The sequence below is a fragment of the Aptenodytes patagonicus genome, chromosome 6 (genome assembly GCF_965638725.1).
Source record: "Aptenodytes patagonicus chromosome 6, bAptPat1.pri.cur, whole genome shotgun sequence".
NCBI classification, from domain to species: domain Eukaryota; kingdom Metazoa; phylum Chordata; class Aves; order Sphenisciformes; family Spheniscidae; genus Aptenodytes; species Aptenodytes patagonicus.
Genome location: NC_134954.1, coordinates 34,083,725 through 34,110,778, shown reverse-complemented (window position 1 = coordinate 34,110,778; position 27,054 = coordinate 34,083,725). Strand labels below are relative to the sequence as shown.

Genomic DNA, 27,054 nt, shown 5'->3' with positions numbered 1-27,054 from the left:
AATAATAATTGACTACATTGTCACAATAGTTTTCTTGCTTGTGGCCCATCCTTCTGGATCTTTGTTGCCTAGCATGTCTTGTATATGGACTTTGACAGGGCAAGCAATGTGATTATGGCTCTGTAACAAGAGCTGAGGCAAGATTAGATCATTTCAGTTCACGTTAGGGATTTTTAGTTTTCTTGGGTTGTTTTGTGGAAGGTTTTTTTTTTGAACAAAGGTGAACTGCAAAGCAAAGATCCCCACCAAATTAGGTGACACACTTAAATGTCTAACATAGTGAGAAGCTGAGATGTGATGCAGCCAGGGAAAATGCTTGTTAAAATATCTTTTTCCCCCTTTTTGAAATCCTTTTGATAGAGCGTAGTTCACTGGGATTCCAGCCCTGCAAAATCCCAAATCTAGAAATCCTTTGCCAGCAGTATGATTTACGGTCCTACTAATGATTCTTCTCCACAAAGTTTCTTTAAAAGGTTACTTGAGACAGACTGCTCTGCTGAAGGCCTTCCACAGTCTGGAAGGGAAAGTCCAGAGTGTGTTTAACTTCATTTTCCTTTGCAGTTCACCTTTCAAATTTCTCAGGGCCACATTCCACAACAGTATTGCCCTGTTTGAGTCCCTGTCCCTTGACGGTCCTGCGTTTGCCAAGTTATATTGGTATTCTATGGTAGTTTTTCATTACTTGAGTTATGCATTTTATAACAATGCAGTGTCATGTTTATTAAGCCCATGCTTCCTCCCTACAGGCGAGTACAGCTATCTGGGGACCACACTTCGTCAGGTAGATATAGAGCCAATGCCCTGTCTCGCAGATGTCAGACAGCTAATAGCACTGTATGGAATATTGCCATTAGGTAAGAGCACAGCAAAAATTACTAGAGGGCAGAACACAACGGCTTTGCTTCCTGTCAGTAACATGCATTTTTACTGGCTTTGACAGGGCTTGATTAATCGTAATCTAAAGCATTTTGCAGTATAATTGTTTTTCAATTAAGCCTTCTGAGTGAAGACCATATCATTTTAATAGTGCATAAAGGAGCCTGCACATGCTATTGTCAGGTATTGCATTTCCATACCATCTCTGTTTGCATGTTAACAATTTGTGAATGGCAGCACATAAAAGGAAATCACTTGGGAAAGATAATAGCTAAAACAAGCTCCAGTGATCAAAATTAATCAAGTTAAGGGAAGGGCTAAGGTTGCAATTTACCTTTTACAAGCTGGCTAGTGTTACTCAGTACTAAACAATGCAATCATTTAAGGAATTAGTCTGAATACATTTTGTACATCAGAGAGAACACTTTTTAAATGCCCTTGCAGTTTTAATGCCAGACTTAGCCAATATCTAACAAGGCTTTGCTGGGTCAGGCTGTTTGCTTTTAATATAAAATCTATCCCATATTTTACTTGGGAATGGCATTAAGCCAAACTCTAGTGATTGCAAGAAGTGCCTGTCTCAAGGGCGTCTACTCATACTTTGCTTGCATCCTGTTCCATTCCTGATTGGATTTTAGGGAGATTTTAACTAGGCATATCCTCCCCCCCAGGCTGTGTCATTGTCTGCTCATTGCCTTTATAGAGCAAAATAGCTGACATCTCCCTGCCTCCCATTCTGGCAAATGGAGCAGAGATGACACAGAGCTTCTGCTTTTCCCTCCCCTTTGCACGCCTTCCACAAAGACCAGTGCTCGGGCTATTCTGTACGTACATGCTCTGTGGCTCTCCTCAGGCATTTCCTGGCTCCCCCTGTACTCAAAGCGGGCTTGAAGTGTTGTAGAAAGCTTGGTGCAATAGCGCACAAGTCTGCTTCGTTTGGGTTTCAGGAAGAGAAGAAGAGTGCTTTTTCTGCCCTACAGCTCAATCAGAAGAGTCAGGTTAACAAACAGGATGCTAGCAGCACCCCTGCCTTCAATCTAGATGGGGCTCTTCCCATCTAAAACACTCTCAGCTGGTTTTGGGTAAACCCTCAGGGTTTGGCTGCAAGTTCAACCGCAATCAGCTGAGAGAGCTCAGCAGTTATCCCTGTCTGCACTGACTGCAATGTGGTATTTCACATATAACTCCTCCAAGGTTATGTTTTAACACCATCTAATCTAGTGATATCAAGCCCCAAGACACCCCCCAAGGCAAGAGGAAAGAGAACCCATAAATTATAAAATTGGCTAAAAATCTAGGGAGAAGATACCCTAGACTAGTTAAATAAACAGAATATATTTGCAATAGCAGTTTGAAATATGCCTCTAAGTCGGGGGTGGGCGGGGGGGGGGGAGGAGATCTTGCATGAACCAAGAAAGAGGCACAGGAATGGTTTCACCTTTTGGGTGATATGTTATGGATGACATTTTACTTAATTGGTCTCAGAACTAGTTAATCATTATATAATTGTGCATGTGTAGAAGTGAAAGTTTTTCTCAAAGTAGTCACCTGACAGCAAGGAAGGCTCCAGCTTAAATGGCATTGAGAAAATTATAAGCAGCTGAAAGGAGAAATAATAGTAGAAGATACACTTCATCTTTAACCACAGAGGAGTCTGCTGCTCCCCTCATAATAAATCTATGTGTAATAGTAATAGATTGGTATGGAACGACCAAATATTAATAAAGCCTGGGTGGCTGACAACTTCACTACATCCTGCACAGTGCTGAAATAATGGCATTCATCTTAGCACTCTGTTCATTGTCATTTATTTGGGATGTTAAACCATTAGGAACACAGATAGGCAGCCTGATTGGATTTGTTTTTAAATACCATTCTTACCTAGCTGTCCCCCTTAACCCGAAGAACTTTTCCGGGCTAAGCCATAGGGTCCCTCTGCAGCCTATCACTTTTGGGGCTGGTTTCCCCCACGAGTCCCATAGTCTGATAGACACCAGTCTCAAAGACCTTCAGAAGTAGTGGATGCTCACATAGATTTTCAAATCTGACTTTGTAACAACCACCAGTACTGACACAGGACAGTTTTAGGCATCGAGGCAGCGATGTTACTGGACTACCAGTGGGTACAGATAAAGCATATGACATTTCCTGCTACTTCCATCTCTGGAGGTTCACCTGTACCCAATTCATACAGTGACAGAGCTGCAGGGAAGACAAGTTCTATCACCATCAGCCATGTAAATCTCTCTGTGGTTCTGTTTTCACAACAGAGGCATTTCTGCTAGGCTTTCCCAGGTGATAGAGCATATTTCTTACAGCCCAGAATGAATTTACCTGGGGCAGACATAGAGACAGATTTAGAAATGCTGAGCAGTCATCGCTGCTGGCAGAGCAAGTGAAGCATAGCAACCTTGGCATTTGCTCACCTGAATAAAATGAGGGGAACAGAAAAGGATCATCCTCCTCCTCCTCGCAGATATATTGTACCTGCTCTGCAACATGCAACTGCCATGTTCCAGACTGGGGAATAACATTGGCTCCTGTGCAGATAAACTAACACTACACTCAGCAGGCACACGTAGAGGGGATAACAGCAGTGAAGGATTTTGGAGCAGAGCTAGCCTAAAGTGACAAACAGTCAGAGTCTCCAATGCTCACTGAACAGCAATAACATTTAAGAGGAAAATTTACCCCAAAAAGGGAGATGCATGCAGAAGTTAAAGGACAGAAAATAAAACATATGGTAACATCTGGTTTCAAAATCACTGACAAACGCAGCTCCAACAGATAGTCCCATTAGTTTGTTTTCTCTAAAGATGGGGAAGCTGGAAAGTGTCATTTCAGACAGCAGGAGAAATGAATTCTGCTAGTCCTATACGCAACATGAATCTACACCCTTGTCCAATTGCAGAAAGTGAGGAACTGATCTGACAGCAAATGCAAAGCTTAAAGCCGCAGGTACATCTCTAACTCTACCTCTGCCTGACAGCTGAAGGAAGGCAGTTGTCCCTGTGCAGAGCAGCAGGCTTGTCTGTACACATAGCCACCAGCAGCAGTTACATTTCAGTGCTCTTATCTTGTGTCTGTCCTCAAAAATTTACCGATGAATTACCGTTCTTTTAGCTCACATAGATTTAGAGCTGAAGTTTGCCCATCAGAAGGTACAAATAAGGGTGGCTGAGTTTTGCTACAAACAGGGATGTTAACTCAAATATGCTACAGTCACAGCTCTGGTTATACAGAATTGAACTCAAGAGCACTTGTGCCATATTAGGGAAACAATGAGTTCACATTGTAAATTATTTACAGTGAAGAAAAAAAAGGAAGAATCATTCCATTACCTTTATGGCAGACTTAAATGAAAACAATAATAGTGCCATATGACTTTTTACAGGTTCCCAAACAGTCCATGAGAAGGCTCCTTTGGTGAAAGCCTTGTTACTAGCTGGACCCACTGGTGTTGGAAAGAAAATGTTGGTCCATGCCATCTGCACAGAAACAGGAGCCAACCTCTTCAACTTATCTGCTTCCAACATTGCTGGGAAATATCCAGGCAAGAATGGCCTGCAAATGATGCTCCACATGGTTCTCAAGGTACTGCGTTTTGTGTACTTCTCTACAAAGTTGGTTCAAGTTCATCGCATCTTTTGTGGAACAAATAGGGAATTGAATTGTAGTTCCTCCATACCAAGGAACATACACACCAGTCATACAAGGGCAAAGCTGCCCAAGGTCCAAAGGACTGCCAACCCAATTTGAAATTCCCTCCCTGCTTTCAAGTCTTCAAAACCACTTGTTGACCACCAATATGCGTGTGCTGGTTTTGGCTGGGATAGAGTTAATTTTCTTCATAGCAGCCAGTATGGGGCTTTGTTTTGGATTTGTGCTGGAAACGGGGTTGATAACGCAGGGATGTTTTAGTTACTGCTGAGCAGTGCTGACACAGAGTCAAGGCCTTTTCTGCATCTCACCCCACCCCACCAGCGAGCAGGCTGGGGGTGCACAAGAAGCTGGGAGGGGACACAGCCGGGACAGCTGACCCCAACTGACCAAAGGGACACTCCACACCATATGATGTGGATACACGCCTGCCGATGGGAAGTAGGGAATGAATTCCTTGTTTTGCTTTGCTTGTGTGGCTTTTGCTTTACCTATTAAACTGTCTTTATCTCAACGCACAAGTTCTCGCTTTTACCCTTCCAATTCTCTCCCCCATCCCACCGGGGGGGGGGAAGTGAGCGAGTGGCTGTGTGGTGCTTAGTTGCCAGCTGGGGTTAAAGCACAACAGCATGCACCACTGTAGAGGATTTAATGCCCCTTGAGAAATCACTCATAGTAGCCGTATTTTTCACATTAACATTTGTGCAAGCTTTGTGTTACCTTGAATATGAAAAGCATCATAGATAAAGAAAATACTGTTCTCTGTTTATATGCACATCAGTCAGGAATGCTTGCCATGCAGCATTTAAGCAAATACTAGACTGGGGGTGGTTAAAAATTTCCTCTCTGGGACTGTTGCTGTAAAACAGCTCTCCCCTATACTGCTCTCTGTTTACCTATCAGCAAGCTTTTGAAAAGAGGGAATCCTGGTTCAGGATTACATTAACAGAAATGTATGAGAAGTCTGGAAATGAAAGAAGGCATATGAACTGTGAAGAACATATCCCAAATCCTCTTCAGAAAAAAGACACTATCCTGGCAGGATTTCTTCCACATTCTAAGTCCTCAGCATTTCTGCTAAGGAAGGAAGCTGGTAAACGTTTCCAGACAAAATACTCTTAGCAAGAAAAAACACAGCACATACACTAGAAAAAGCCAAATACAATATTTTTCCAGTGCCAGAGGCCTACTAAAAGACTGAATTCAAACTAGCTTTCTCTGGGATTTATCAGATGTATTTTATTAAATCCAGGTTTTGTGACAGGTGCCTCCATCTCCAGAAAAGATAGGTTTCAGTTAAAAGCAAAGCAATCCCCAAGGACCCCACTTCTTGCTGGTCAGAGCAGTGCCAAAGGAAAAGCGACAGTGCTGTGATCATGCACCTTTGATGCCATAACACTAACACTGGGTCTAGCACTCCCTGACACAAGCTAGTGCCATTAGACTGAGTTAATACTCCCTCTCCTCCCTCCACTCTGCACATGTCACCCTTCTCCACTTAGTTTCTCTGCCCTCATCAATAACAAAGCACATGCCTGGCTGCAGGCACAGCACACGCACCATCCTTTCCATCATCTAGTCCCTGCTAGAGCACAAGGCCTTTAAACACAGGAGAAAGGAAGGCAGCTTTTTTACTCCTATAGAAGGTTCCAGCTGAAGATATTAAGGTTTTTTGTATACATGTAATATATACAATAACTGGAACATACATAAAACCTGTGTGTATATCTACAGACATTAGATATGTAAGTATATATACACACATTATATATATGTACATAAGTCTAGATATAGGTATATAAAAATCCTTACATTTTTCCACATTACTTAAATGGAAACATTATCCAACACCTCCCCCAAAATTATGGGGAGCAGTCCAAGCTTAATTCTGTACTGTAGGCTCTTACAAAAGAAACAATGACACTTCAGTGAACCTCCATGAGTTACCAGGATGGAAGTTGCTCACAGTCAATCACATGGAATAAGGGCTGTCCAGGCACTTGCTTATCAAAAGGTGACTTGTTCCAACTGCAACAGCAGTACTGCTTCAGACTCTGCTCCTCTAATAACAGAGCAAACGGCACAGCACAGAGTATCTCTTTCCAAGGGATAATTCATCTGCATGCTCATTTCTCTGCAGACTGATACTGACATAGCACCGGCCTGTCTTAGCATCATTCAAATCAACTATGTTCAATTTCCATTCCTAATTCCTTTGGTTGTTTCACCTCTCTCCCCGCCAACCTTCTGTCCCTGTGGCTGAGTCACCAATTATGTCCAATCTGCTGATGATTTCAACTCAGATTCTGTAGGTTCTCAGAGCCAGACTAGAAGCAATCCTCCATCCACACAGGATTTCACCTCTGCAGTTACAATCCCTCTTTCTTTGGTCTTGACAAATGCCAAATGCCATTTTCCCCCGTCTCTGGGAACTCTTAAGTCTCTGCTACAGCCAACCACTCCATTTATTCTGCCATCAGTTGCTGCTTCTTTACAACATCCAATACTCCCAATCCAGTATCATAATCCTCCACCTAGGATGTCCATGCAGCAAAGAGTCAGCCACATACTGGCCTATATCAGCAAGAATATAGCCAACCACTTAAAGCAATTAATTATTCCCCTCTATTTGGCACTTAAGAGACCACAACTGGATACCACATCCAGTATGGGACTACCCTGTTGCAAGACAGGCATTGACAAGCCTGGTACAGAGAACAGAGCCAGACTTTTCCCAAAGGTGCACAGCGATAGGACAAGAGGCAACAGACACAAGTTGCAACAAGGGAAATTGTTTACATGTTAGGAAAACAGCTTTACAAGGAACCAAAGGATAAGGAATCTTTTATAGCCCAATTTGCAGGAATCTACTGTTACCCAAGCTGAAGCAAACTCCAGGGCAACACACATTGCAAACAAATTCCTTGACAGGAAGAGGCTGAAGACTAGTATTTGTCCAAAAAAGTTTATTTTTCACCATGGTAAAAAAATTCTGGTGTAAACACATTTGGATTATTGTAAAACTACAATATAGAGTGGCACATACAAGCCATGAAAGCAAATGGTATCCTGCAGCTGACATGTAGTAGTCAATATCCACAGCTCTCAGTCTACTATCTGACACACCATAGTACACCTTGTTAAAGTGCCTTGCATGCAGATGATCACCAAAAGATTCACCGTGTCTCCATAATCAGACACCTCTGGTCATGTTTTTTTTGCAAACAGCAACTGTGACTGTATCAAGCAAGCTTTCTACTCCAGCTTTCCAGAAGTGCCTTTATATATAGAGTTAGTCAAGCAGAATACAGACCTTCCACTTACAGTTGTAAGTGAATGACAGGAAACATGACAGTTCTTTTTCTGTTATCTTATGATCCATGTAACAGTTGTTAAACACCAAGATTTAGTAAATAAGAATTAATGGTGCGCTGTGATAAAGGTGAATTAACCTTGCACTTTCAATTACCTATCACATCTGCAAACAACGGAGTTTTTCTGTAATGAAAAGGAAACTCTGGAGAGCATAAAATGACCATTAGGAAACTTTCTGTCCATAACAGTGTTGGCTGCTGGCAGTTGTTTCGTGGGAGACACCCCAAACAAGTGAATAGCATTGGAAGAAATGAAACTTTAATTTGTTTCAGATGCAAGAGCCAAATTCTTTTTTTCCCCCTCCCTTATTTCAGGGAGGAGACTTGCAAGAGACATACCAGCCCTGATCCAGGAGAGGCTTGTGTGTTACTCAAAGCAGACACTTTAAATGTCACATGGAGGAAATGACTTCTCATACCAGAACAGGAAAACACCAACATTTCAATCTGCCTATTCAAAGGAAATGTAAGAAAGATTAATATTGAGTAGGAAAACTATTGAAAGAAGCTGCAAATACCAAGCCTGAGCACTTGTGTTCTCCATAAAGACACAGCAAAGCCTGCCAGGTCAGCTCTGCTTTGGATTGAAAAGAAGGGATCTGTCTCTAATATAGAAGCACTTCCCAGCAGTCCCCAAAACAAAACTCACCCTTCAAGCGTGAACTAGAACATGCTGGAATATTTCAATTAAGCCACATTTTCCATGTATTGAGCCAGCCTGAACTCAGTAGAGCTCTCTGCCAGCTTGTACCAACCGATGGCTTGGCTCTCCCGTGTTCCCATCAAGGCACAAAACACTGCTGCAGTGCAGCAGCTTATATAATGATGCAAAGAAGGATAGTGAAGGATGCGTAGAAACAAAAACAAATCCAGAAAGGATCACAGAGAGAGGGTAGAATGCATGACTCCATGACACAGAGGTGTAAAAATGCAGGTAGTTCATAAGGCTTAACTCCAAGGCAATAAAAGCGACAAGCACTGGCCTTCCATTAGCAACCATAAGGCAGCCATCAGGTTAATCACTACCAGAGTGAGACAACCCCTCTCGGGTCCTTTACCAGGGCCACAGCAGCACACAGAAAGCACATTGTACAAAAAGCCACACATGGGAAAGTGTTATTAGTGCAACATTGACCAGGCTAAAAGGTTGAGAAAGAGGCAGCCAGGAGGAAATACCAGCACAGAAGTCGTGTATGTGTATCAACAGCTCAGTGTGTGCTATGCAACCATCTCTACTGAACAAGGAGTTTTACAGAGCAGCAAGCTGCAGAAATATTTCAACACCATCACTGTTAGGGGACTCTGTTATCAGGCTATTTGGTTATACTATTTAGCAAGGCAGAGGTAACTATAAAGGTGTAATACCAAAAAGGAATATGATGGAGTTTAAGATTAAATGATATGTTGCCTTTAAATGCTGGGATCATAATTTTGAAGTGTCATCAATTTTTTTCCACTGAATCAGTCAGGTTCACTTATTTGTAACCACTGCTGTATTGTCCCTTCAAATGGGTCATTTTTCCAGCAGTCTGAAGAACCGGGTACAGTTTATCCCAGTACACTGACAGATGTCTCTGTGTATTTAGCATTTCCATGCCACACAAGACTTTTCCATTACAGTCAAAATTTGGGAACAAGTACAATCAGCCTCTCTTCCAGGCATCCCAGAGCAATTCTTTTATCTTGGTGCAGTGCAGCCTGCTAGAAGCCTAGACCCTTGAAGTGTTAAATATCACCAGTACTCAAACACAGTGTTATTTCTGTGACAAAGCAGCTTTACACTGTGCTACTCTAATGTCAAAAAAATGAAATGCATCCTGTTAGAAGACAGTATTTATAGTTATTTTCTAACAAACCAGAATACAGTGGCATCATCACTGTAGCACTGGAATATTTGCCTGCTGAGGCTCCCATAGATAAGGTCTAATCACAGGTTTCAGCATCTTGCTGCTTTAGCTGCTTTGAAGCATTTCTGTGAATATAAAAAAAACCAGAGGATTGAGTAGTTTTCAGCAACAAATTGAGCTTCCAGAAAAATCTTAGTCTTGGGTCTTTTAAGAAAATTCCACCAAAGCCTTCAAGTTTAGAGGAGCCTTGCGCACATGTCCCCTGCAAGAATCAGGTTTCTGTATTTTCAAGTGTAGCAATTTAACTATTAAACTCTGGCTCTCAGGTTTGAAAAGTTTAACCCAAGGCTTTCAAAAAATGCTGTTTGGTCTTTGATAAGTGTTGATAGACAGCAGAACGAGAAGGCTTTTTTCCATAACGATTTTCCTGAAGAGCAAATCAAGCCTCTGTGACCCATCAGACAGCAGTTTGCAGCACGGGCAGCTGCTGGCTCAGTGCGGTATTAGAAGGGTTAAGGAGCCATCTGCTGGCAGCTCCGACAAATTGTTGAAATTTTATTAGCTTTGCTGCACTCAATTACAAATTAATTATGTACAGTGCATTTAATTATCCATGGATTCGAACTATCCATGGATAATTCAAATGAAGCACTTTCACAGGGGATATACAGTTTGCTACATATCTGCCAACAATTTAAATTAGATGCTGATGGATTCTGGGTGTCTGATCTGTCTTTAAAAAAAAAAGAAACAGCCAAGCGCAAACGCAGTATGTTGAATTTGGTCATATTAATGTGTATCAACACCAGAAAAATATATGCAGGCCACTTTATACATGTAGATCATTGCCTCAGAACAGAAAGCTCAGGAAAGTATCTCTAAAACAGACAGAACTGAGCTTATTCATTGTATTTCTACTTACTGGGTGTGGAAATAAAGGGTACCAAAAAAAGACAACTACAGGTGTGAAAACAGTAAGCACCCTTCCTTAAGAGTTAAAATGAAACTATAGTCTGATTAAAAACTTAAGGCTCCATTTTAGAGGGCTGCTAACCACAGAAGCTGTCTCTGAGCCAAATGGGGAAGATCTGCACATCCCTGACTGCGGTGGCTCCACTGAAGGGACAACATGGTTCCCTTTGAAGTACACAAGCAGGGTTCAACCATTGCGGACAGCTTTTACAGCCTCTGTAACCTCCCCCACCCCTTATTCCCCCTGGTACATCACACTGCAGCATCAGACACACAGGTATGGAGAATATATTGCAGAACAGCTACGTGGCTCCCCAGACTTCATACAGCTACATTACCTTGCAAAGCAAAAATACCAGATGATGGCTATTCTCCTTACGAAGTAAATGCACAGCACTTCTTTGGTCGTAAACACGAGTGAAGCGGGGAGAAAGCACCACAACAGCAGCAGATCCCACAGCGACAGAGTCTATCCAGGTGGTAATGCATGCACACGGTCTGTAAACTTGAGTAGACAGCATACCACCAGCCCAGTCTTCACTCAGGGGAAAGGCAGGCTTCAAGGGGAACAGTCTCCCACCGCCTCATCTCTCTCCCAACATCCTCTCCAGGCACGCACAGAGCAGGAGCGAAAAATGGTTGTTTTCTTATGTTTCAGAAGGTAAAAGTCAGCATCAGAAACATCAGAAAGCCCCAGTTGATAATCCGTTCATTAGCAGTGCCGAGTTCAGTAAGGGTCTCCGAGTCAGAGTTTCCACACGTCACAATAGATTTCATAGTAGGTCACAAAATGCAAATGCAGTTCTTTAAGAAGCTATAGGTTTCTTTTAGCAACTTAAAGTACACCTTTATTTTTCTTTCCAAGTCTTAATTTTACAAATAATGTCAGTTATCCCATCTCTGCTATATGATCATGCTACCACATTACTCTTCTTTCACCACTTGTCTGCAAGCCTATTTACAGGCAGCCAGGAGCTAACTAAAAATCACCTGCAAGTGTCAGTCAGTAGGACTGACTTGCATTTTCTGCAGGTGTCTGAGCCCTTGACTAGCAGGATACTCAGCAGAAAACCCCTCAGTCTAAGGCTGCTGCACAGCTCAGTTCAATGGAAGCCACAAGCTTGCCCTCTCAAATGTACCTTGCAGAGTGTGTGCAGGCTTAGGAATATGCTGAACGTACCTCTGAAAATAGATAAATAGGAGATAGATAAAAAAGCATCTGGCCTTAAAATAGCAGATATTATTGCTGTACAATTTTAATGTCATTTCATTCCAGCTTGTATACTCAATACACTGCTGGACTGAGAAGTTACCCCTTAAATTATACATGCAGGTAAATATTCACACAACTGCCTAGATCCACACATCAGTTTCTGCAGGATTTTCATATTATCTTTCATGATATGATGATTTTATTTTTTAAATCCTCATTATTAATGCTAAACATTTGAGTTCCTGCCTTCCAACAAAGGAAAACAGCTCAGCTTGCCTCAGTGAAACTGTTCTGAACTTGGAGGTATCCACTTGACATAGTCTAGGACCGATGAGCTACTGCAAATAAAGAGTTACATGCCAAAGATGGCATTGTTTCCACTTCACCCCATCAGCAGCACAGCAGAGCAAACAAGTTTTAACAGCCCTCATCTACTATTCTTTTCCCCTATCTTCAATCCATTTTTACTGTACAGACACACACATGCTTGGTGCTTTTGAAATGCATCTATAAAAATGAACTACGGTGCTTTGAAGAAAGATGTTCATGACTTAATTCTTCCTGCACTGGCTGTCAATCAGACACTGAACTTATGATATATACAACCTATTGTTTTTGTAAGCTTCCTTCCTGGAAGCAGCAGTTTTAACTTGGGGGGGGAGGGAGGGTGGGGGCGAAGCAGGACAGAAGAATGCTGTCTCTCTCTCATTACCCGTTGACTCCTTGAGCCATCACTTTTGTCCCTGAGCAAACTAGCACGGCTCTGAGAACCACTGGAAAGTGATTAAAATTTGGCAGCAGAATGTCTAAACCACTCGCGTTTCTATAGCAATAGGGAGAGTGCAAGATGTGAAAAAGCCTGTAGCATTGCTGCCATCCTGCTGTGAACCAGAGGTATAGTGCCTCTGACTTTGGAGCCAGAAAGCCTATTTGTATAGACTCCTCCTTCAAATTTAACAGGTTCCATTTTAATTCTTGGGCTAACTGCAAATTAAATGCTATTTTGTAAGCCAGAAGATTGCACATCAGCCTATTTTGCTTAAAGATTAGTACCCTCATTTCTCATGCAGTAGTCACATCTTGCCTGTCTCCCCATCTGTATTGCCCTCAGAAAACCAGGAAAGGATCCTACAACAGGCAGGGCAGCCAGTGTAAAGCTGCTGGTGGTCTGTCATTTGCCATTGAACTCCAAGTCCAGGCTTCCTTTCGCAGGACTGCAACTGAACTTGGGTTGAGAATGCAACATAAGCATAGCAGTCAAAATGATCCAATTTGTGTTGAGTTCTTAACGTCAGATTCATAACTAGAATTTGCCAAGACTGCTGAGCAGAGCCAGTGCTATCCATGAGTGCTGAACATTTCTGGAAAAAAATAAGCCAGGCTAATTTTAACTACCAAAATATGCATTCAAAAGCATAACTATAAGCACCCAGGTATGAAATCATAGCCATTTTAATCAACTTCTTGCCTTCTCTCCCCCATTTTGTCCTAGGTGGCTAAGCAATTGCAGCCTTCAGTTGTGTGGATTGGAGACACAGAAAAAATATTTTCTAAAGCAGTGCCGAAGGCTGAAGAAGAGGTGAATTGCTCCTTTTTTATTCCAGTGCAAATAATTTCTCCTGTTGCATTACAGCCAACAAAGGAGCAAGTGTATTTCTTAGCTTAGCACATACCAGTATGACCAGACCTGCCAAAGCTTGCTTGATAATAGCTTGTTTCACTAACTTTTTTCTTTTAAGAGAGTCTCGTGACTTCTTAAGAGCCCCCAAGAGGTCACATTTCTCTTCTACACACCTATACTTGTTTTATTTAAAAATAGTCCAGTCACTGCTCATCAGTGCACTGAAAAGTAGAAGAGAATAATGGAGAATTTCGAAATATGAGGCAAGAAACTAAAAGTTAAGATGAGCTTAAATTGTTCAGCTCTATTAATTTGAGAAATTGGATGGAGCCAAAGTGAACAATAAAGTAACAAGGATAAATTTCCACTGTGAAAACGAAGAGCCTATGTTAAATAGTTATGTTTACAGATTATTGTCTTCGGGCTCCCAGGAGTCCTATTACCATTGCTTCCATTCCTTCCTCTCTTGTGTAGCTTCCCCACTAGAAAGAAAATTAAAACACTGCCCAATAGGCACAGCAACTCAACCACCGCAGCAGAGAGCGATTCACCTGAAATCCTGATTAGATCCATGCTGCTTACAAAATATTTTACTTTTAGAGCTCCATGTGAAAAATTAAACCTTTCTTCTTAAGGTGAGTCCTGTGCATTTAGGCAGTGGGATGGACACAAGCCTGTATTTTGGAAGACCAATGAAGCATCACCTTGGATGAGGGCTGTATGAGCTGATGGGTGTGCAGTGGTTGATGCCCTCTAGTGGTCCCCGCACCGAAAGGGAACATTTCTCTTGGGCTCAAACCTTGACAGCAAGTGCAGATGGGGATCAAAATTAAGACTAGGGGCCAAAGATTGCCTGGAATACTCATGATCTTTGTCTGCTTTGATAGCTGCCAATAAGGAAAAGTTTCTCCCCATGCCTACCTCAGCGTCAGGGGTATCACCTCTATCCCTGCAACCGCATCCATAGATCTGCAGGTATTTAACAAAAGGTCTCACGTTCTTCGTGGGAGTGGATAGCTCCAGGCTTGAAATCACTCATGTCCAAGATAGTTCACAGCATAACCAATATTTGGAGCCAGAGAGCATGAAACAGGAGGGACAGGGAACAGTAACTGGCAGTCTGGGAAGCCTTCCTTAGGAGCACTAGAATTTTGGAGAAGATGAGCTAAGCTCAGCCCTCAGAAGAAGCTAAAGTGAGTAGAAGTCACTTTGCTCATCCCAGTGTGACATTTCTGGCACCATGACTGAGAACCTGGTAAAAAGAAGCCTTAAATTCTTCAAATACCCACTAGAAAAGTAGTCTCTCTCCAATCCTCCCTAAAAGATGCAAAGCAGTCAGATATCAAATATGTTATGATAACCTAGTTGCCAAGGATGATGTGCAAGCAGTTCAGCCACTCATAGTTAAACAAATAGGGGTCACCCTCACAATTCACCCCACTTTTCTCCAGCTCAGGTCCACACGATAGCTGAAATCATAGCTTGCCTCTTCAACAGCCTTTCTTGTTACTGACACTTTTCTTTCAAAGTGGAGGAGATATTATTAGCTTTCAGGACATAGCGCTTAAATGTGTGCGCTATGGACACACATTAGTTTCACAAGCATAACAGGAGCTGCTGACACAAATGCCAGTCTGGCTTAGTAGGCTTAACTTGAATGGAGTGTTTAGCTTGATCTCTGGTACAATCACTTAAAGTTCTAAAGTTAAGATTCCTACAAGCTGAGCAACAAACACTTGCAACCAACTCTAGATCAGTGGGAATCCACGAGTATAATTTTTTGGGTGACAAATGAAGTTCTAAATGCAAGGGATAAATTAGGACTTATTTTCATGAGTAGGAGGTTAAATAGGAGTCAGACAATTGTTTTAACAGTTCTCTGCATCTCCTAATAGAGCCAGTTTTCCCAGCAGAAGACATATACTGCAAGCCCAGAAAACACCGTGTCTCCTTGAAGCAACTTTTATCTTCTATCAGTCATTTCACTGAGAAGGAATTCCTCCACTCACCCATCATCCAAACCTAAAATAATTCAATAATTCTCACTATTCTAGTGATGTCTCAAAACACCTTAGAGAACATTTGTACTTCCTTCCAATACACATGAAGAGGAGGAAAGCTCAAAGCCTGTGAGCAGCAGCAGATATATAAGTCACGGGGAGTAATTTAGTCAGCATAAAATGTTAAAAAACAAAATAAAAACCACATTTTGGTCACTGCTGTGACCAGATCTCTCTGACAAAGCAAAGGTGGCAAAGTTGGCTAAAACTTCCAAGGTAGATATGTAACAGCAGCTTGTTTAATCGGAGAAGTCAAGTTCATTACCAAAAGCTTCCCAACAAGGGAATGGCAAAGTTTGGATAAGAGCTTGTGATTTTAAGTCCTGCCCTTAGCCAGCAAACATACTGTTTGAGCACAGAGTGACATCCTTTTTTCTGAGCAAGAGAAAACACAAGATTTCTCCTTTGCCCCAGGGCAGAGCTACTGTGCTTACAGGGCACATTCTTTGGGAGCAAATGCAGGCATCCCGTTGTCCTAGGAGCACTGGGTGCATAGGCACAACAAGGAGGAGATGAAAAGATGGCAGCTGGCATTGAGTGATGGCCATAGGAATAGTTCATCCAAGAGCAAAAACCATGAGCTGGATGTATCATCCTGGCAAGCAACACGTCCATGCTCCAAAGCGGGACCTAAGCCCTAGTGCGAAGACACGCTCAACTCACTATCATGATTAAGCAATTGGCAAACTTAGGAAGGTGCACAGTATGACCATGAGAATAACAAGAATGAGAAAACAGGCATATTGTAATTAAGACAAGTTTAGCTAGAAAATAACTGTGTGACTCTATCCCAAGACTTTTGGGATTTCTTATTGATTTCCCAATTTCCCCTCCTCCATAGCTTTCACTCCAAAGAACAGAGCTTTGTCTCCTTTCTGTCAGCTGTCTGCTACTGCAGACAACAGAAAAATTGGATCACAAAGATTGTACATGCAATGTAGATTCACAGGTGCTTATTATTGCCTTTCAGCTGAGAAGGTTTGCAGGACAGTTTCTTCCTTACTGACATTAAGGAAAGCTGATCTGAAACTGAAGATCAAGTTTCTCAGGGATTTGCCTACTATATAGTAAAAAAAAAAAAACCCACAAGGTGATCTAGAGAGTAAAGTTTTCAAGTGAGTGTTGGTGACTTGGATCTTAAGTCCCAATCGTTTCTGAAGAGTCATTAGACTTCTCTGATACACTATCCTAACCCAGTTATTCACAGTAGAGTGACACCACAGCAATTTGATTAAGCTTCTCGAACCAACATTCACTTGAACATTGTCAAACATAACTATCCAATAACAGGTTTTGCTCAAAACTCATCCGTCTTGTAAATAGTATTTAAGTATTTGTTATAGTCAAATAGTAAATTATTACAAAGAGAGAATCCTGAGTTCAAAAAGCTTGTGTTCTCAGGTTAGAGCCTCAGCAAGCTAGAAGTCACAGCAAAAATCAGGGAGTGTATTTTTCACATTTAAACCATGGGTAGAAGTTGGTAGATCATAACCTCTGAGAGCTGGGAGGATTCCACACCAGGTTACATACCCTAGCAATTTTTCTATCTGTTAAGATTCATCAGGTATGCAGGTCCAAGCAATATTTCTCCTTGAACTGGAAATCAGTATTTCCTTCTTTAAATGAGTTTTCCTGCCTGCTTTTCAATAACAGGACCAGCAAGTTCAATAGTGAAAGGCAGTAGCACAAACTCACAAATACATAAGCAGAAATCAAGGGTTTACCTGACTTTTAGAAGACAGAGGCTTTCTACTTAGGTTGAGCATCTAGTCTGCTTATATTAAAGGCAACTAGACTACTAAAAAAAAGCAAAGTCCTGTTGTATATAGCATGTCTACAACTTCACCTCATTAACTAAACTGTCAGCATTGGTAACAACTCTTTCTTCCTTGTATTTACATGTACGCGCTGAAGATGAACCCAATACGACTGGAAAAGATCCTCCCCAAATTCCTTAAGGCTTTGAAAGCACAGGACAGAGTGCTGCTAGTGGGAACCACCAACCGTCCCTTCGATGCTAATCTTAAACCTTTCTGCAAAGTCTACCAAAAAATTATTCTGATTCCTAGACCTGACTACGCTTCAAGATTTGGCAAGTATTTCAAGTGATCCTGTTGATTACTACTGTTTAAAATCCATGCTTATTGTCTGGTTATCCTCAGAACTGACTTTGACCTCAACTCGTACCCCAGGTACAAACTTTCAGTTAATTTCAGTATTGCCTAAATTTTCAACTCCTGAAACTTTAGGTAATAGTGATGCAGGCTACCCCAAAGATCAGATAATAAGAGTGGAAGTCAGGAGAAGGTTTTAAAAATACTGTTCTGCAGTGATTAGCGTTTTTTCATGAGTTGTTTAGCATGCGCTCAGTTCATCCCAAGCTGTTTTTTCACTGTAGGAAGGATAAGATCCTATTTCAGTACACACTTTCTATTTTAAGCTTTTCTTTTCACACAAGGATTCTGAATTTGTTATTCCTATCCAGTTTCCATACTCCAAACAATACTTTTCAGGGCCTCTCCATAAACAGAACCACATCTGGAGAATTGAGTTTTGTCACTATCAAATTCCACTTTTGTACTTACAGATCATGAGAGATATTGTAGAAGCATCCACGATTTTGCATGTCTAGTCTATCAAGTGGTGATAGACAGGCCCTCCCGAAGTCTGACAAATTCACTGAGGACCCCATAATGCTGAGAGTCAAAGCTTGTAACAAAACCCCTGTCTTTTATTAGAGCAACTTACATGGGTAGAAAAAAAAGACAAACTTTCAAGTATGCAAGTTTGTTTTCAGATTTGAATCACCTTGAAAGTCTGCAATAGCTCAGCATTGACTAGGAAGAAATGCTCCAAATTAAGCATAATAATGTGAATCAATTACTGCAAGAAGAATGGTAGTTTGTCCACATCCTTCAGAACTGGCTGGTAGAAGGACTTTTGTTCCCAGAAGTATAATCTTTTTTCCTGTGGTTTTATCACAGACATCTTGTGGTTTAATACACTTTTCTGGGTACTAAGGAGTCTGGATGTGGTGACTCATAAGCAGAAGGGCTGTTTAGGTTCAGTCTAAAGATAATGTGGAAAAAAGGTTTTGGGCTATTCAGAATGGCACCAAACACTTAGAGTTCGGACTCTCAAAGGTGTGTTTCTTCCACTAGTGGCTCCTAGCATGAGTATCCCTATTGATCACCATATCAAAGAAAACAGACTCCCTTCATGCCACTAATCTCTGATGGATCACGTCCCAGAAGAATACAGTAGTAAAGAAAACCACATTCAGTTCGGGGACCTCATTACACAATTGTACCTTGACTACAATATTGCTCCGCATAGTCACCTTATTACAAAAATCATGCAACTGTATTGTGAAGTCCAGTTTATACTGCCTTTCATGGAGGCAGCCAAGGTACTGAGATGATGCACGTTTGGGCAAGCTCAAGGCAGGTTTTGACTGCCTAGCGCATTGTAAATCTCTCCCACATTCAATAATTTTCATAGTGTGGATGGGAAATGGTCTCTAAGCAAGCTAACATGTGTTTCATGTTACGTTACAGCTCTGATAAATTGCTAACAGATAAGGGACATGAATAAGACCTAGAGAAAGGAGGTGATAGCAGCTGAATTTAGCTGTGTTCACTTCTGGGGATTGAACTGTCACATTCTGGGATTCTCACCGCTAATTTGGAGTCAAAAAAAGGGCCAGTTAAAGGGATTTCAACTGCAAATTTAAGAATGCCCCAAGAAGTTAACTCTTGACATTTTAAAGCAGATTAAACTTGTAGCTTTACTTGTTTGATGTTGTCCCATTTAAGACAGTGCCTGGCTGGTTCTTTAGCTCCAACCTTCCCTGAAGTTCAATGGAAATATGATCTTTATGGTACAGAGCACTCACTTTCCAATCTTGACAACTTTCAGTGCCTGACACCCAATTTGAGATCTAAAGAAGCTTGTTTTGACAGAAAAGCCATTACATAACAAATATCCATAGCCACAGCGCACAGCTACCTGTCTGCTACAACCCTCCCTTTTGTTACAAACCAGAATGTTCCAATCTATGCACAACAGAAAGAGTAAACATACAATGGAAGTCATTAAAGTGGAAGATTCACAATCCTATCCTGGTTTCTTGCTATTAATCACCCAGCAAGTCAGTACCTCGTATTACACATGATCCTATCTGCAACAGAAGCTGCAGCACACAATATATGGCTACGCAGAAGTAGCACTCACTGTTGTGTGCATCAATTCCTCTTTTATGAATTAGTGATTCAGCCAATAATTATCGAGCATAGATACAATTCAAGTGGAAGATCACAATCTGCCTGAGTGAAAAATGTAGTACAAAGTTGTCGATAGTTATGGGCATAAGTCCATAGTATTGATATTGCAATCAAAGGAAGAATAAGGCAGGTTCTTTCCATTTCATGACTGTCCCAACATCCAGTACCATTAACTTTCCACCCAACATTTTCATACTACCTATGAGCATTCAAACACACAATGCTCAAATCACAAATTGTCTGTGTCATTCAAGAACCTTTTTAATCTCTATGCATAATACTTATTTTTTCCAAATGTTTTCATATAAGGCTTTAAAGGAAAGCATGGTGAGATGGCATGAAAGTTTTACTAAGTTTCTCTGAGACAGACCATTACTTTACCTAGGATAAAACAAAAGATGTTATTACTCCTATTAATTTATTTTTGGAAGCAAAATCTCAGGCACTTCACAAACATTAAGAAAACCTTCATGTAACAGAGGTTCACAGCTAAAAGATACAAACAGGTTCACCATTTAAATAACAAGTGAAATGCAATCACAGAAATTTACACCTGGCCTTTGCAACACATGCCTGCATAGCTGGAAGCCTTTGGCTCCCAAACCAGACATTGAGTCCCCATAGCAGCCCTCAGTTCAGCAGTAGTAACCTGTGATCAGGGTCACAGAAATAAGAACAAGCTGTTAATATAGGTACTTTATACACCCAAATGGGAACATTCTGGACAGGTTCTCTTTCTGTGTATACACACAGGCATATTTAGGTAGTTCTTTCCATTTTTACACACATACCCACCTCACGTTATATGCCCTTAATGACTTTCTGAAAAGTACTGACTGGCAGCCAACAAATGATCACTAATTGTTTAAGAACAGACATGCCTAAGGGCCTCTATGCTCCAAATCTGTAGATGAAAGAAACAGCAAACAAGAAAAACTTGAATCTTGGCTTTCCTGACTGATATCCCTTATTTTCCTGTTTCAATTTCCAAATGCAGAAATATTTCTCCTGCTTTCCTTAATGCATGTCTTTGGCATTTTCTTTTTCTGGGTCCTGATGAACAGTGTTATGGAAACACATCATCCTGCAGAACGGTGGAGCGATCACCAACTTGCTGAACATAAGCTGCCTAGCAAAGGTGTCTGATGGTTTCACCCAGGGACACATCATCCAGGCGGTGCAAGCTGTCCTGAGTGAGCTACGCCTGCTACAGATGACCAGGAAGCCACTGAGGACTGCCGAGTTCATGACTTCTCTGGCCAGACAGGACCCAGTGTACAGAGAGGAGGAAGAAATATTTAAGGTGACAAAGAGCTACGTTAACTGGCTGTCTTTCATCATCCCCTGCCATGTCCTTGTCCAGGCACATTTGATCTAGAGACCTGCTAATTCTGCTGGTGGGTTGGCACATCACTATTTGAATGATGATGTGTGGCTCAACAGCACCAAACACCCATCTCCTCCATTTTGGGCTGTTTGGCAGCTGGACATGCCAGGCAAACGGTCATTATTACAGGCAGCAACTCTGCACAGGTAACAAGCCTGGCATACTGCTTTGCTGAACCTACTGCCCACACCCAGCTCACGTTGAACAGAGTGGCCTTCACATGCATGGATAAGTTATGCAGGTGCCAGTAGTACAATGCATCAGTCCTTTTTCTTTCAGAGCTGACATGTTCAGCAAGCTTGGCTATATTATCTTGAGAAGGCAGAAAACTTGGACACGTGGGGCCTGCAGGGTGCTCCACATGGGGATTGAGTTTTAAGTCCTTATTTAAAATTATTTCAAACAAGAATTTTCTTCATTTCAGGGTTTAAAAAAAAAATCAGTTTCTGCCTCAAACTCCATCCCTCTCTCCCACCCTCAGGGCCAAAAAATCCTTAAGGCAAAACCTAGTGCATTTGAGATGCATTACATATACCTCAAACATACATGGATCACCCTGCAAACAACTATTTTTTCCACGTGTAGCTCAGTAATAATGTGTTTTTCTTTCCTTAGACTAGGATTATCTTCATGTGATGGTTAATTCTGCTTTCACTGTATTGTTTTTGGTTTTCCTAATGATGGGAACAGTTTATCAGGCTTAAGTACAGGTCTACAATTTATTTACTGTAGTGACTTCAGTGTAGTTTAGGGACAGCTGAACTGGGCTTGAACTAGCTAGTTGAGTGCAACACTACAGCTTAGCAGCACTGACACCCCAGAAAAACAGCACAATGCTTGATGGAGGCACTTCAAGCCTGCTAAACGCTAGTAAAAGCCTTGAGCACTGAACAGGACAGCCCTGCTATGTGCCAAGGAAAGCTGCAGGCAGCCCACACCAGGGGCTCCAAATGGGATAGGACTTCTGTACTGAAGCCAAGAGACCCCAGAAGAGCTTTCTCAGTCCCATACCCCCCCAACTTCTACACAGACATGCTTATAAACCATTGAGTTCTCCTGGCTAAAAGGTTTCCTCTTTGTTCTGCTCTTTGAATCCCCTCTGGTTTTGAATCCTCACAGCACCTCACACAACAAACAGGATGCTGTTTCTAACAACTTTGTCCAAGTCGTCTTCCACTGCTAACCTAATGATAGTGCATATTTCTCCCAGCCCTGTTGAGTACTTTCCAATTTCCATTTAGAGCCATTTGGCTCACTCAGCATATGCAGCATTTGTGATATTTGGCAAATTACTCTTTTTTCTTCATGCTTCCTATCTAAACCAGTATCTTTCCTCAGGGAAAGGCTAATGGTTCAGCATTGCAGCAAAGAAAAAGCCCTATCATTCCCAGCTCCAAGTAGTAATCCATTTGTACCCTGAAACACAAGAGCTAGTATTTAGTGCGAGTTTAACTCCAAAATATTATTCCACTTACTATAAATGTGCCTGTTTTGTACAGCACAAAGTATTCAGGCAGCACTTTGTTCTGAACACAGCTAAAATGATACTGTCCTCAGCCTCCCATGGCAATAATTTCCTTGCATTAATTACAGCCCTTAAGAAAGTATTTCCTTTTATCGGTTTTAAATTTGTTTCCCTTAAATGTCATGGAACTTTGCCCCAGCACCTGTAATATGGCACAGGGGAAGAGGATTGTCAAAATGGCCTCGTGCATTAACTCCAGTACCTTCATCTCTTCTTGCACAGAAGCCCCTCTTCCTGAGCCTCTAATCATTGCCGTCACTGGACCTTTTCTGTTGCTTTGCTTTGTCCTTTTTGAAGTGGGGCTGCTAAAATACAGTATTCAAAGTGAAGATTAGCGCTGTGATGAATCTTTGATTTCTATTCACTGGAAACATGAATCTCCCTGTTTGACATTTATATTCTGCCAGTGTTCCAAAATGAATATAAATAATGCAAAGTTTGTGATAATGTGATTTCTTCATTCAATTTACTCAAATTTCTGCCCCAATTATACATCCACATTTTTGAAATTATAAATTATTGCACCAGTGTGATTGATACAAATCCTTACACAGAAATAACAGTAGTCCTAGAGGAGCAAAGGACAGTTCAACTAGCACACTAGTTCTGCCTGGCAGTGACTGGTACAAAATACTTAATATGTAAGAAAACCCATACCAAAGACTGTGGACATCATTCCTCCAACAAGCAAACATTTTAACACTGATCAGTCACTTACTATCAGTAACTTACATCCCCAGATCAGATGCTAGTGCATTAGTGATAAATCTACTTTTATTTTAACCATATCCGAGGAGGTAGCTTCATTAATCTCACACAGCAGTTCCACTAGCTAAAGAGTCAAAAGCAGCCATCATCACATGCCAACAGGCAGGTAGATTTACCACATTGAAACATATGCACAAAGAAATGTGAAGGGAACAAGAGAAGACATCATGAGCCACTCAGCTCCTCCTGCCACATGCAGCAGAGTCCTTTATCAGTGACTCAGAGTGGGCAGCAAGATGACCTCCCCGGTCTGCACCCACCAGACGGTGCTTTCCATCCTCCCAAGCTCCCAGCAAGCTGTTGGCAAGGGTTTGTTATTCTTTCCATCTCCCACTTAAGGTCTGGAGAACATCATTCCCAGGACAACAAACCTGGGGGGGAAATAGAATTTCTATGGCCTATCACGCATGGGAGGCCAGAGACATTGCTTGATTGCTAGCTACTGCTGGAGAAGTCAATTCCTCCCCGAGCCAATAGTCACAACCACCATCTTGTCTTTCTTATCCCACTCATATGAAGGACCATAAACAGCCATCTCCAGGCCTCTCCCTGCCCCGTGTTGTCCCAACTGTGTCTGTTCTCCCTGACACAGGAATAGCTTGGCCCGAGACCATCTTTAGGACAGCAAAATTCAATTGCCCAGGCTGCTGCACTGAGAGACCAAAGGTTCTTCCCAAACACCTCCCATGACACCATCTAGATGTGAATGCATGAGAGGTTGCATAATGTTTTAATCAGTGGAGTCAGGGTCCTTGGAGGAGGGGTGCTCAGCTGATTTGGGCAATTAGAGCAGAGACCACAGTGTTAGGGCTGCTCAGCAGCCAGCTAGACATTTGACAGCTGTCAGACTTCATTTACCTGCTGACAGTATTTAATCTGCAAGACAAGAGATTCAAATAGGGTGCCTGTCATCAGCCCCTTTCTGGGACCCAGAGGAAGCCTTTAAGAAGCATGACACCAAGAAGGATCATCTGGGACCAGGAGAGGAACATCAAGGGGTTTTCTTCCTTATACATTTTTCCAATACCTCTTCTCCCAGCTACTCGTCTTGCTGCTGCCTGTCTGTAACACATACTGGGAAACTGGACAAGGCAAATTCCTAGGGGTAGCCTTACCAGGCTCAAGCTGGAGGCAGCATTTTGGATGAATCATATGGAAAAGGCAGACTTTACAGGATGCTGCATTGGTAGGAAGGTTGAAGACTACCCAAGTGAAGGGCAGAGGAGACACAGTTGTGGCATTAAATAGTGGTCTGTGGTCAGAGGAAAGACATCCATTCCTGGGGCAGCGCATGGATAAATACGGGCAAGAGGGAAGGCATTTTATCAATCATGTCAACACCTAGTGGCATTTTAATCGCTGATGGGCAGGACTTTATTGATAAAGGTTCCTGTATGTATATACAGGAAAAAACCAATTCCTACACACTTCTAGCTTTAAAGCACTACCCTCTCCTTCATTTTACATTATTTTCACGTGGCCTAGAACTGCCTTGTTGATGTTACAGCCTGGGAGCTTGGCAAGTTTGCAGAGCGACTATACCAAAATCGTTTACAAGTCACAGGACTGTGAACAGGCATCTGAAAGCAATAAACAGGTTTAATGTTCGGGGTTTGTTTTGCTTCTTAAGCACTCTCATTGAAATAAAAACTGTCTGGATTGATTTGCAGAGCCATGAGAAGTACATGCTTTGTCTATTGCCAAGTTTCAGACCAGAGGGAGTTTTGACAAGAGCTATATACCTCAGAAATAGGGTTGATCATAGAAGTTCTAACATTTCCATAGCTATAGCAACACAAATGGCCCAGCTAAGTATTCCTGTTAATGAGACACTTCAAGCAAGCAATGGCTATACTTCTTGTTATAATAATGTACTCAAGAGATCTGAGGATTTCATTTCTGCTTCGCCACGAGCCAGACAGGATTTTAAGAATTTTTTTTTAAGGAATGCTCCATTGTACTAGTAAAGAGTTTCTTAAGTGTTCTTTTATTTTTTCTTTTTAAATTTTAATAAAACATACACACGCTTTTTGATTTTCCAGGCTTGGTATGCCAAGACACAGCTGGGTAAAGCGCGAATCAGAGCACTGGCAGACAGTGAGAAAGCAGGAAAAGGAAAAACAAAAGAAGGAAATAAAGGAAACAAGAAAAACTAACTTCCTCAAGAATTTTGCATCTGGCAATATCAGTCACAGCTCTACTTCACTGAAAAGGGGGAGCCGTCAGGAAAGCAGACACATGAGAATAATGCACCCCAAGTTATAGCTATTCCAGGAAAGATAATTCCTTTCTGAATGAATTTTAAAAAGTTAAAAAAAAAAAAATCAGATGAGACATCAATGTGACATGTAGCTCTCAGAGGATGAAGAGTTAATGACCACTGACTTGCTCAAGCATTATTTATTCTACAAGGTTTTAGGGGGCAGAGAGGTTCATTACTCAGGACTGTAACATGCCATCAACTTTTAGGCTATACTCATTTATTTCAGCAAGTAACTCTCCTTAAAAATTGATGTCACATTAATGTCTTTCATTACTTTAATATCCTATATGCTTTATAAAACTAACTGCTTTATATATCTGTAGGTCTAATGTGTTACAGTTCTCAATAAAACTATTACAGCTATAAAGACTGCTTTTTAATTGGGATGGATTATAAGACACTTAATGCAATCTACCACAAGCTGAATATTTACATAGCCACATGAGGACCAGCACCGTTTCACCTTTTGATGCCTCATCATGGACAAATTCATGTATGTGATTGTTAGCAGAAAACATTAATAAGCAGAAGAAAAGCAAAAGCAAAGTGATCAGGTGGTGTTCATTTTGGTGGATGTCCTGAGAATCTATTTTGCAATAGAAAACAACACCCAATTACCTTGTGTGCACAAATAGCGATGTATCTGTTGCTTAAAAAAAACCCGTATGTAACAGAACAGCAGCTGTAATGGCAATCTGGCATAGGCCTGTCGAGCTTTCTAAAAGGTTGTTTCATACTGTGTTAAACCCAATCCACCTAGACCTGCTTCAGCTTCTTCTAAATCCAGTCCTGCAAGCTCTGTTTAAGTAGCCCACTGGTGAAAGTCTGCCCCATCACATGCAGACCCCACACACAAAACAGTGTACAGATGTAGCCTGTGGGATCACAGTGGCTGTTTCTGTGTGCTTGAGCAGCAAAATGTGAAGCTCTGTGGCAGGAATGTCTTCTACACAGAAGGACCTAAGACACTCGGAGGCAGAGATTTCCTGGTCTTGTGCTTTGATGTAGTGTCTCCTACTCAATAGAGTGCATTAGGCCTAATAACCAAGTAACACAAGCAGCAAGTGCAGGGAGCTAAACCTTTGAGAAACACAATGCACCAGGTAGTCCATGATAGCATTTGATAGTGTTTCAGTTGATATGCAAGCAATCTTGTTTGCTCACAAATCAGCAATTTTGGGGGCAAGGTATTTCTAAACAGTGGT

The 27,054-nt window shown here is 41.6% G+C and overlaps 1 protein-coding gene across 3 annotated transcripts in view; it reads left to right on the top strand.

Annotated features, from left to right (window-relative positions):
- Positions 1 to 26,195, top strand: part of DRC11 (dynein regulatory complex subunit 11) — a 110,384-nt gene extending 84,189 nt beyond the window's left edge. The window contains exons 14-19 of one of the 3 annotated variants that reach the window (XM_076342043.1): positions 747 to 854; positions 4,271 to 4,470; positions 13,435 to 13,521; positions 17,538 to 17,715; positions 20,971 to 21,209; positions 25,629 to 26,195. In XM_076342043.1, coding sequence (XP_076198158.1) covers positions 747 to 854; positions 4,271 to 4,470; positions 13,435 to 13,521; positions 17,538 to 17,715; positions 20,971 to 21,209; positions 25,629 to 25,742 — 926 coding nt within the window. In that variant the 3' untranslated portion in view covers positions 25,743 to 26,195. The remainder of the gene's footprint in view (positions 1 to 746; positions 855 to 4,270; positions 4,471 to 13,434; positions 13,522 to 17,537; positions 17,716 to 20,970; positions 21,210 to 25,628) is intronic. The other 2 variants (XM_076342045.1, XM_076342044.1) reach the window with 2 other exon arrangements.
- The last annotated feature ends 859 nt before the right edge of the window (positions 26,196 to 27,054 follow it).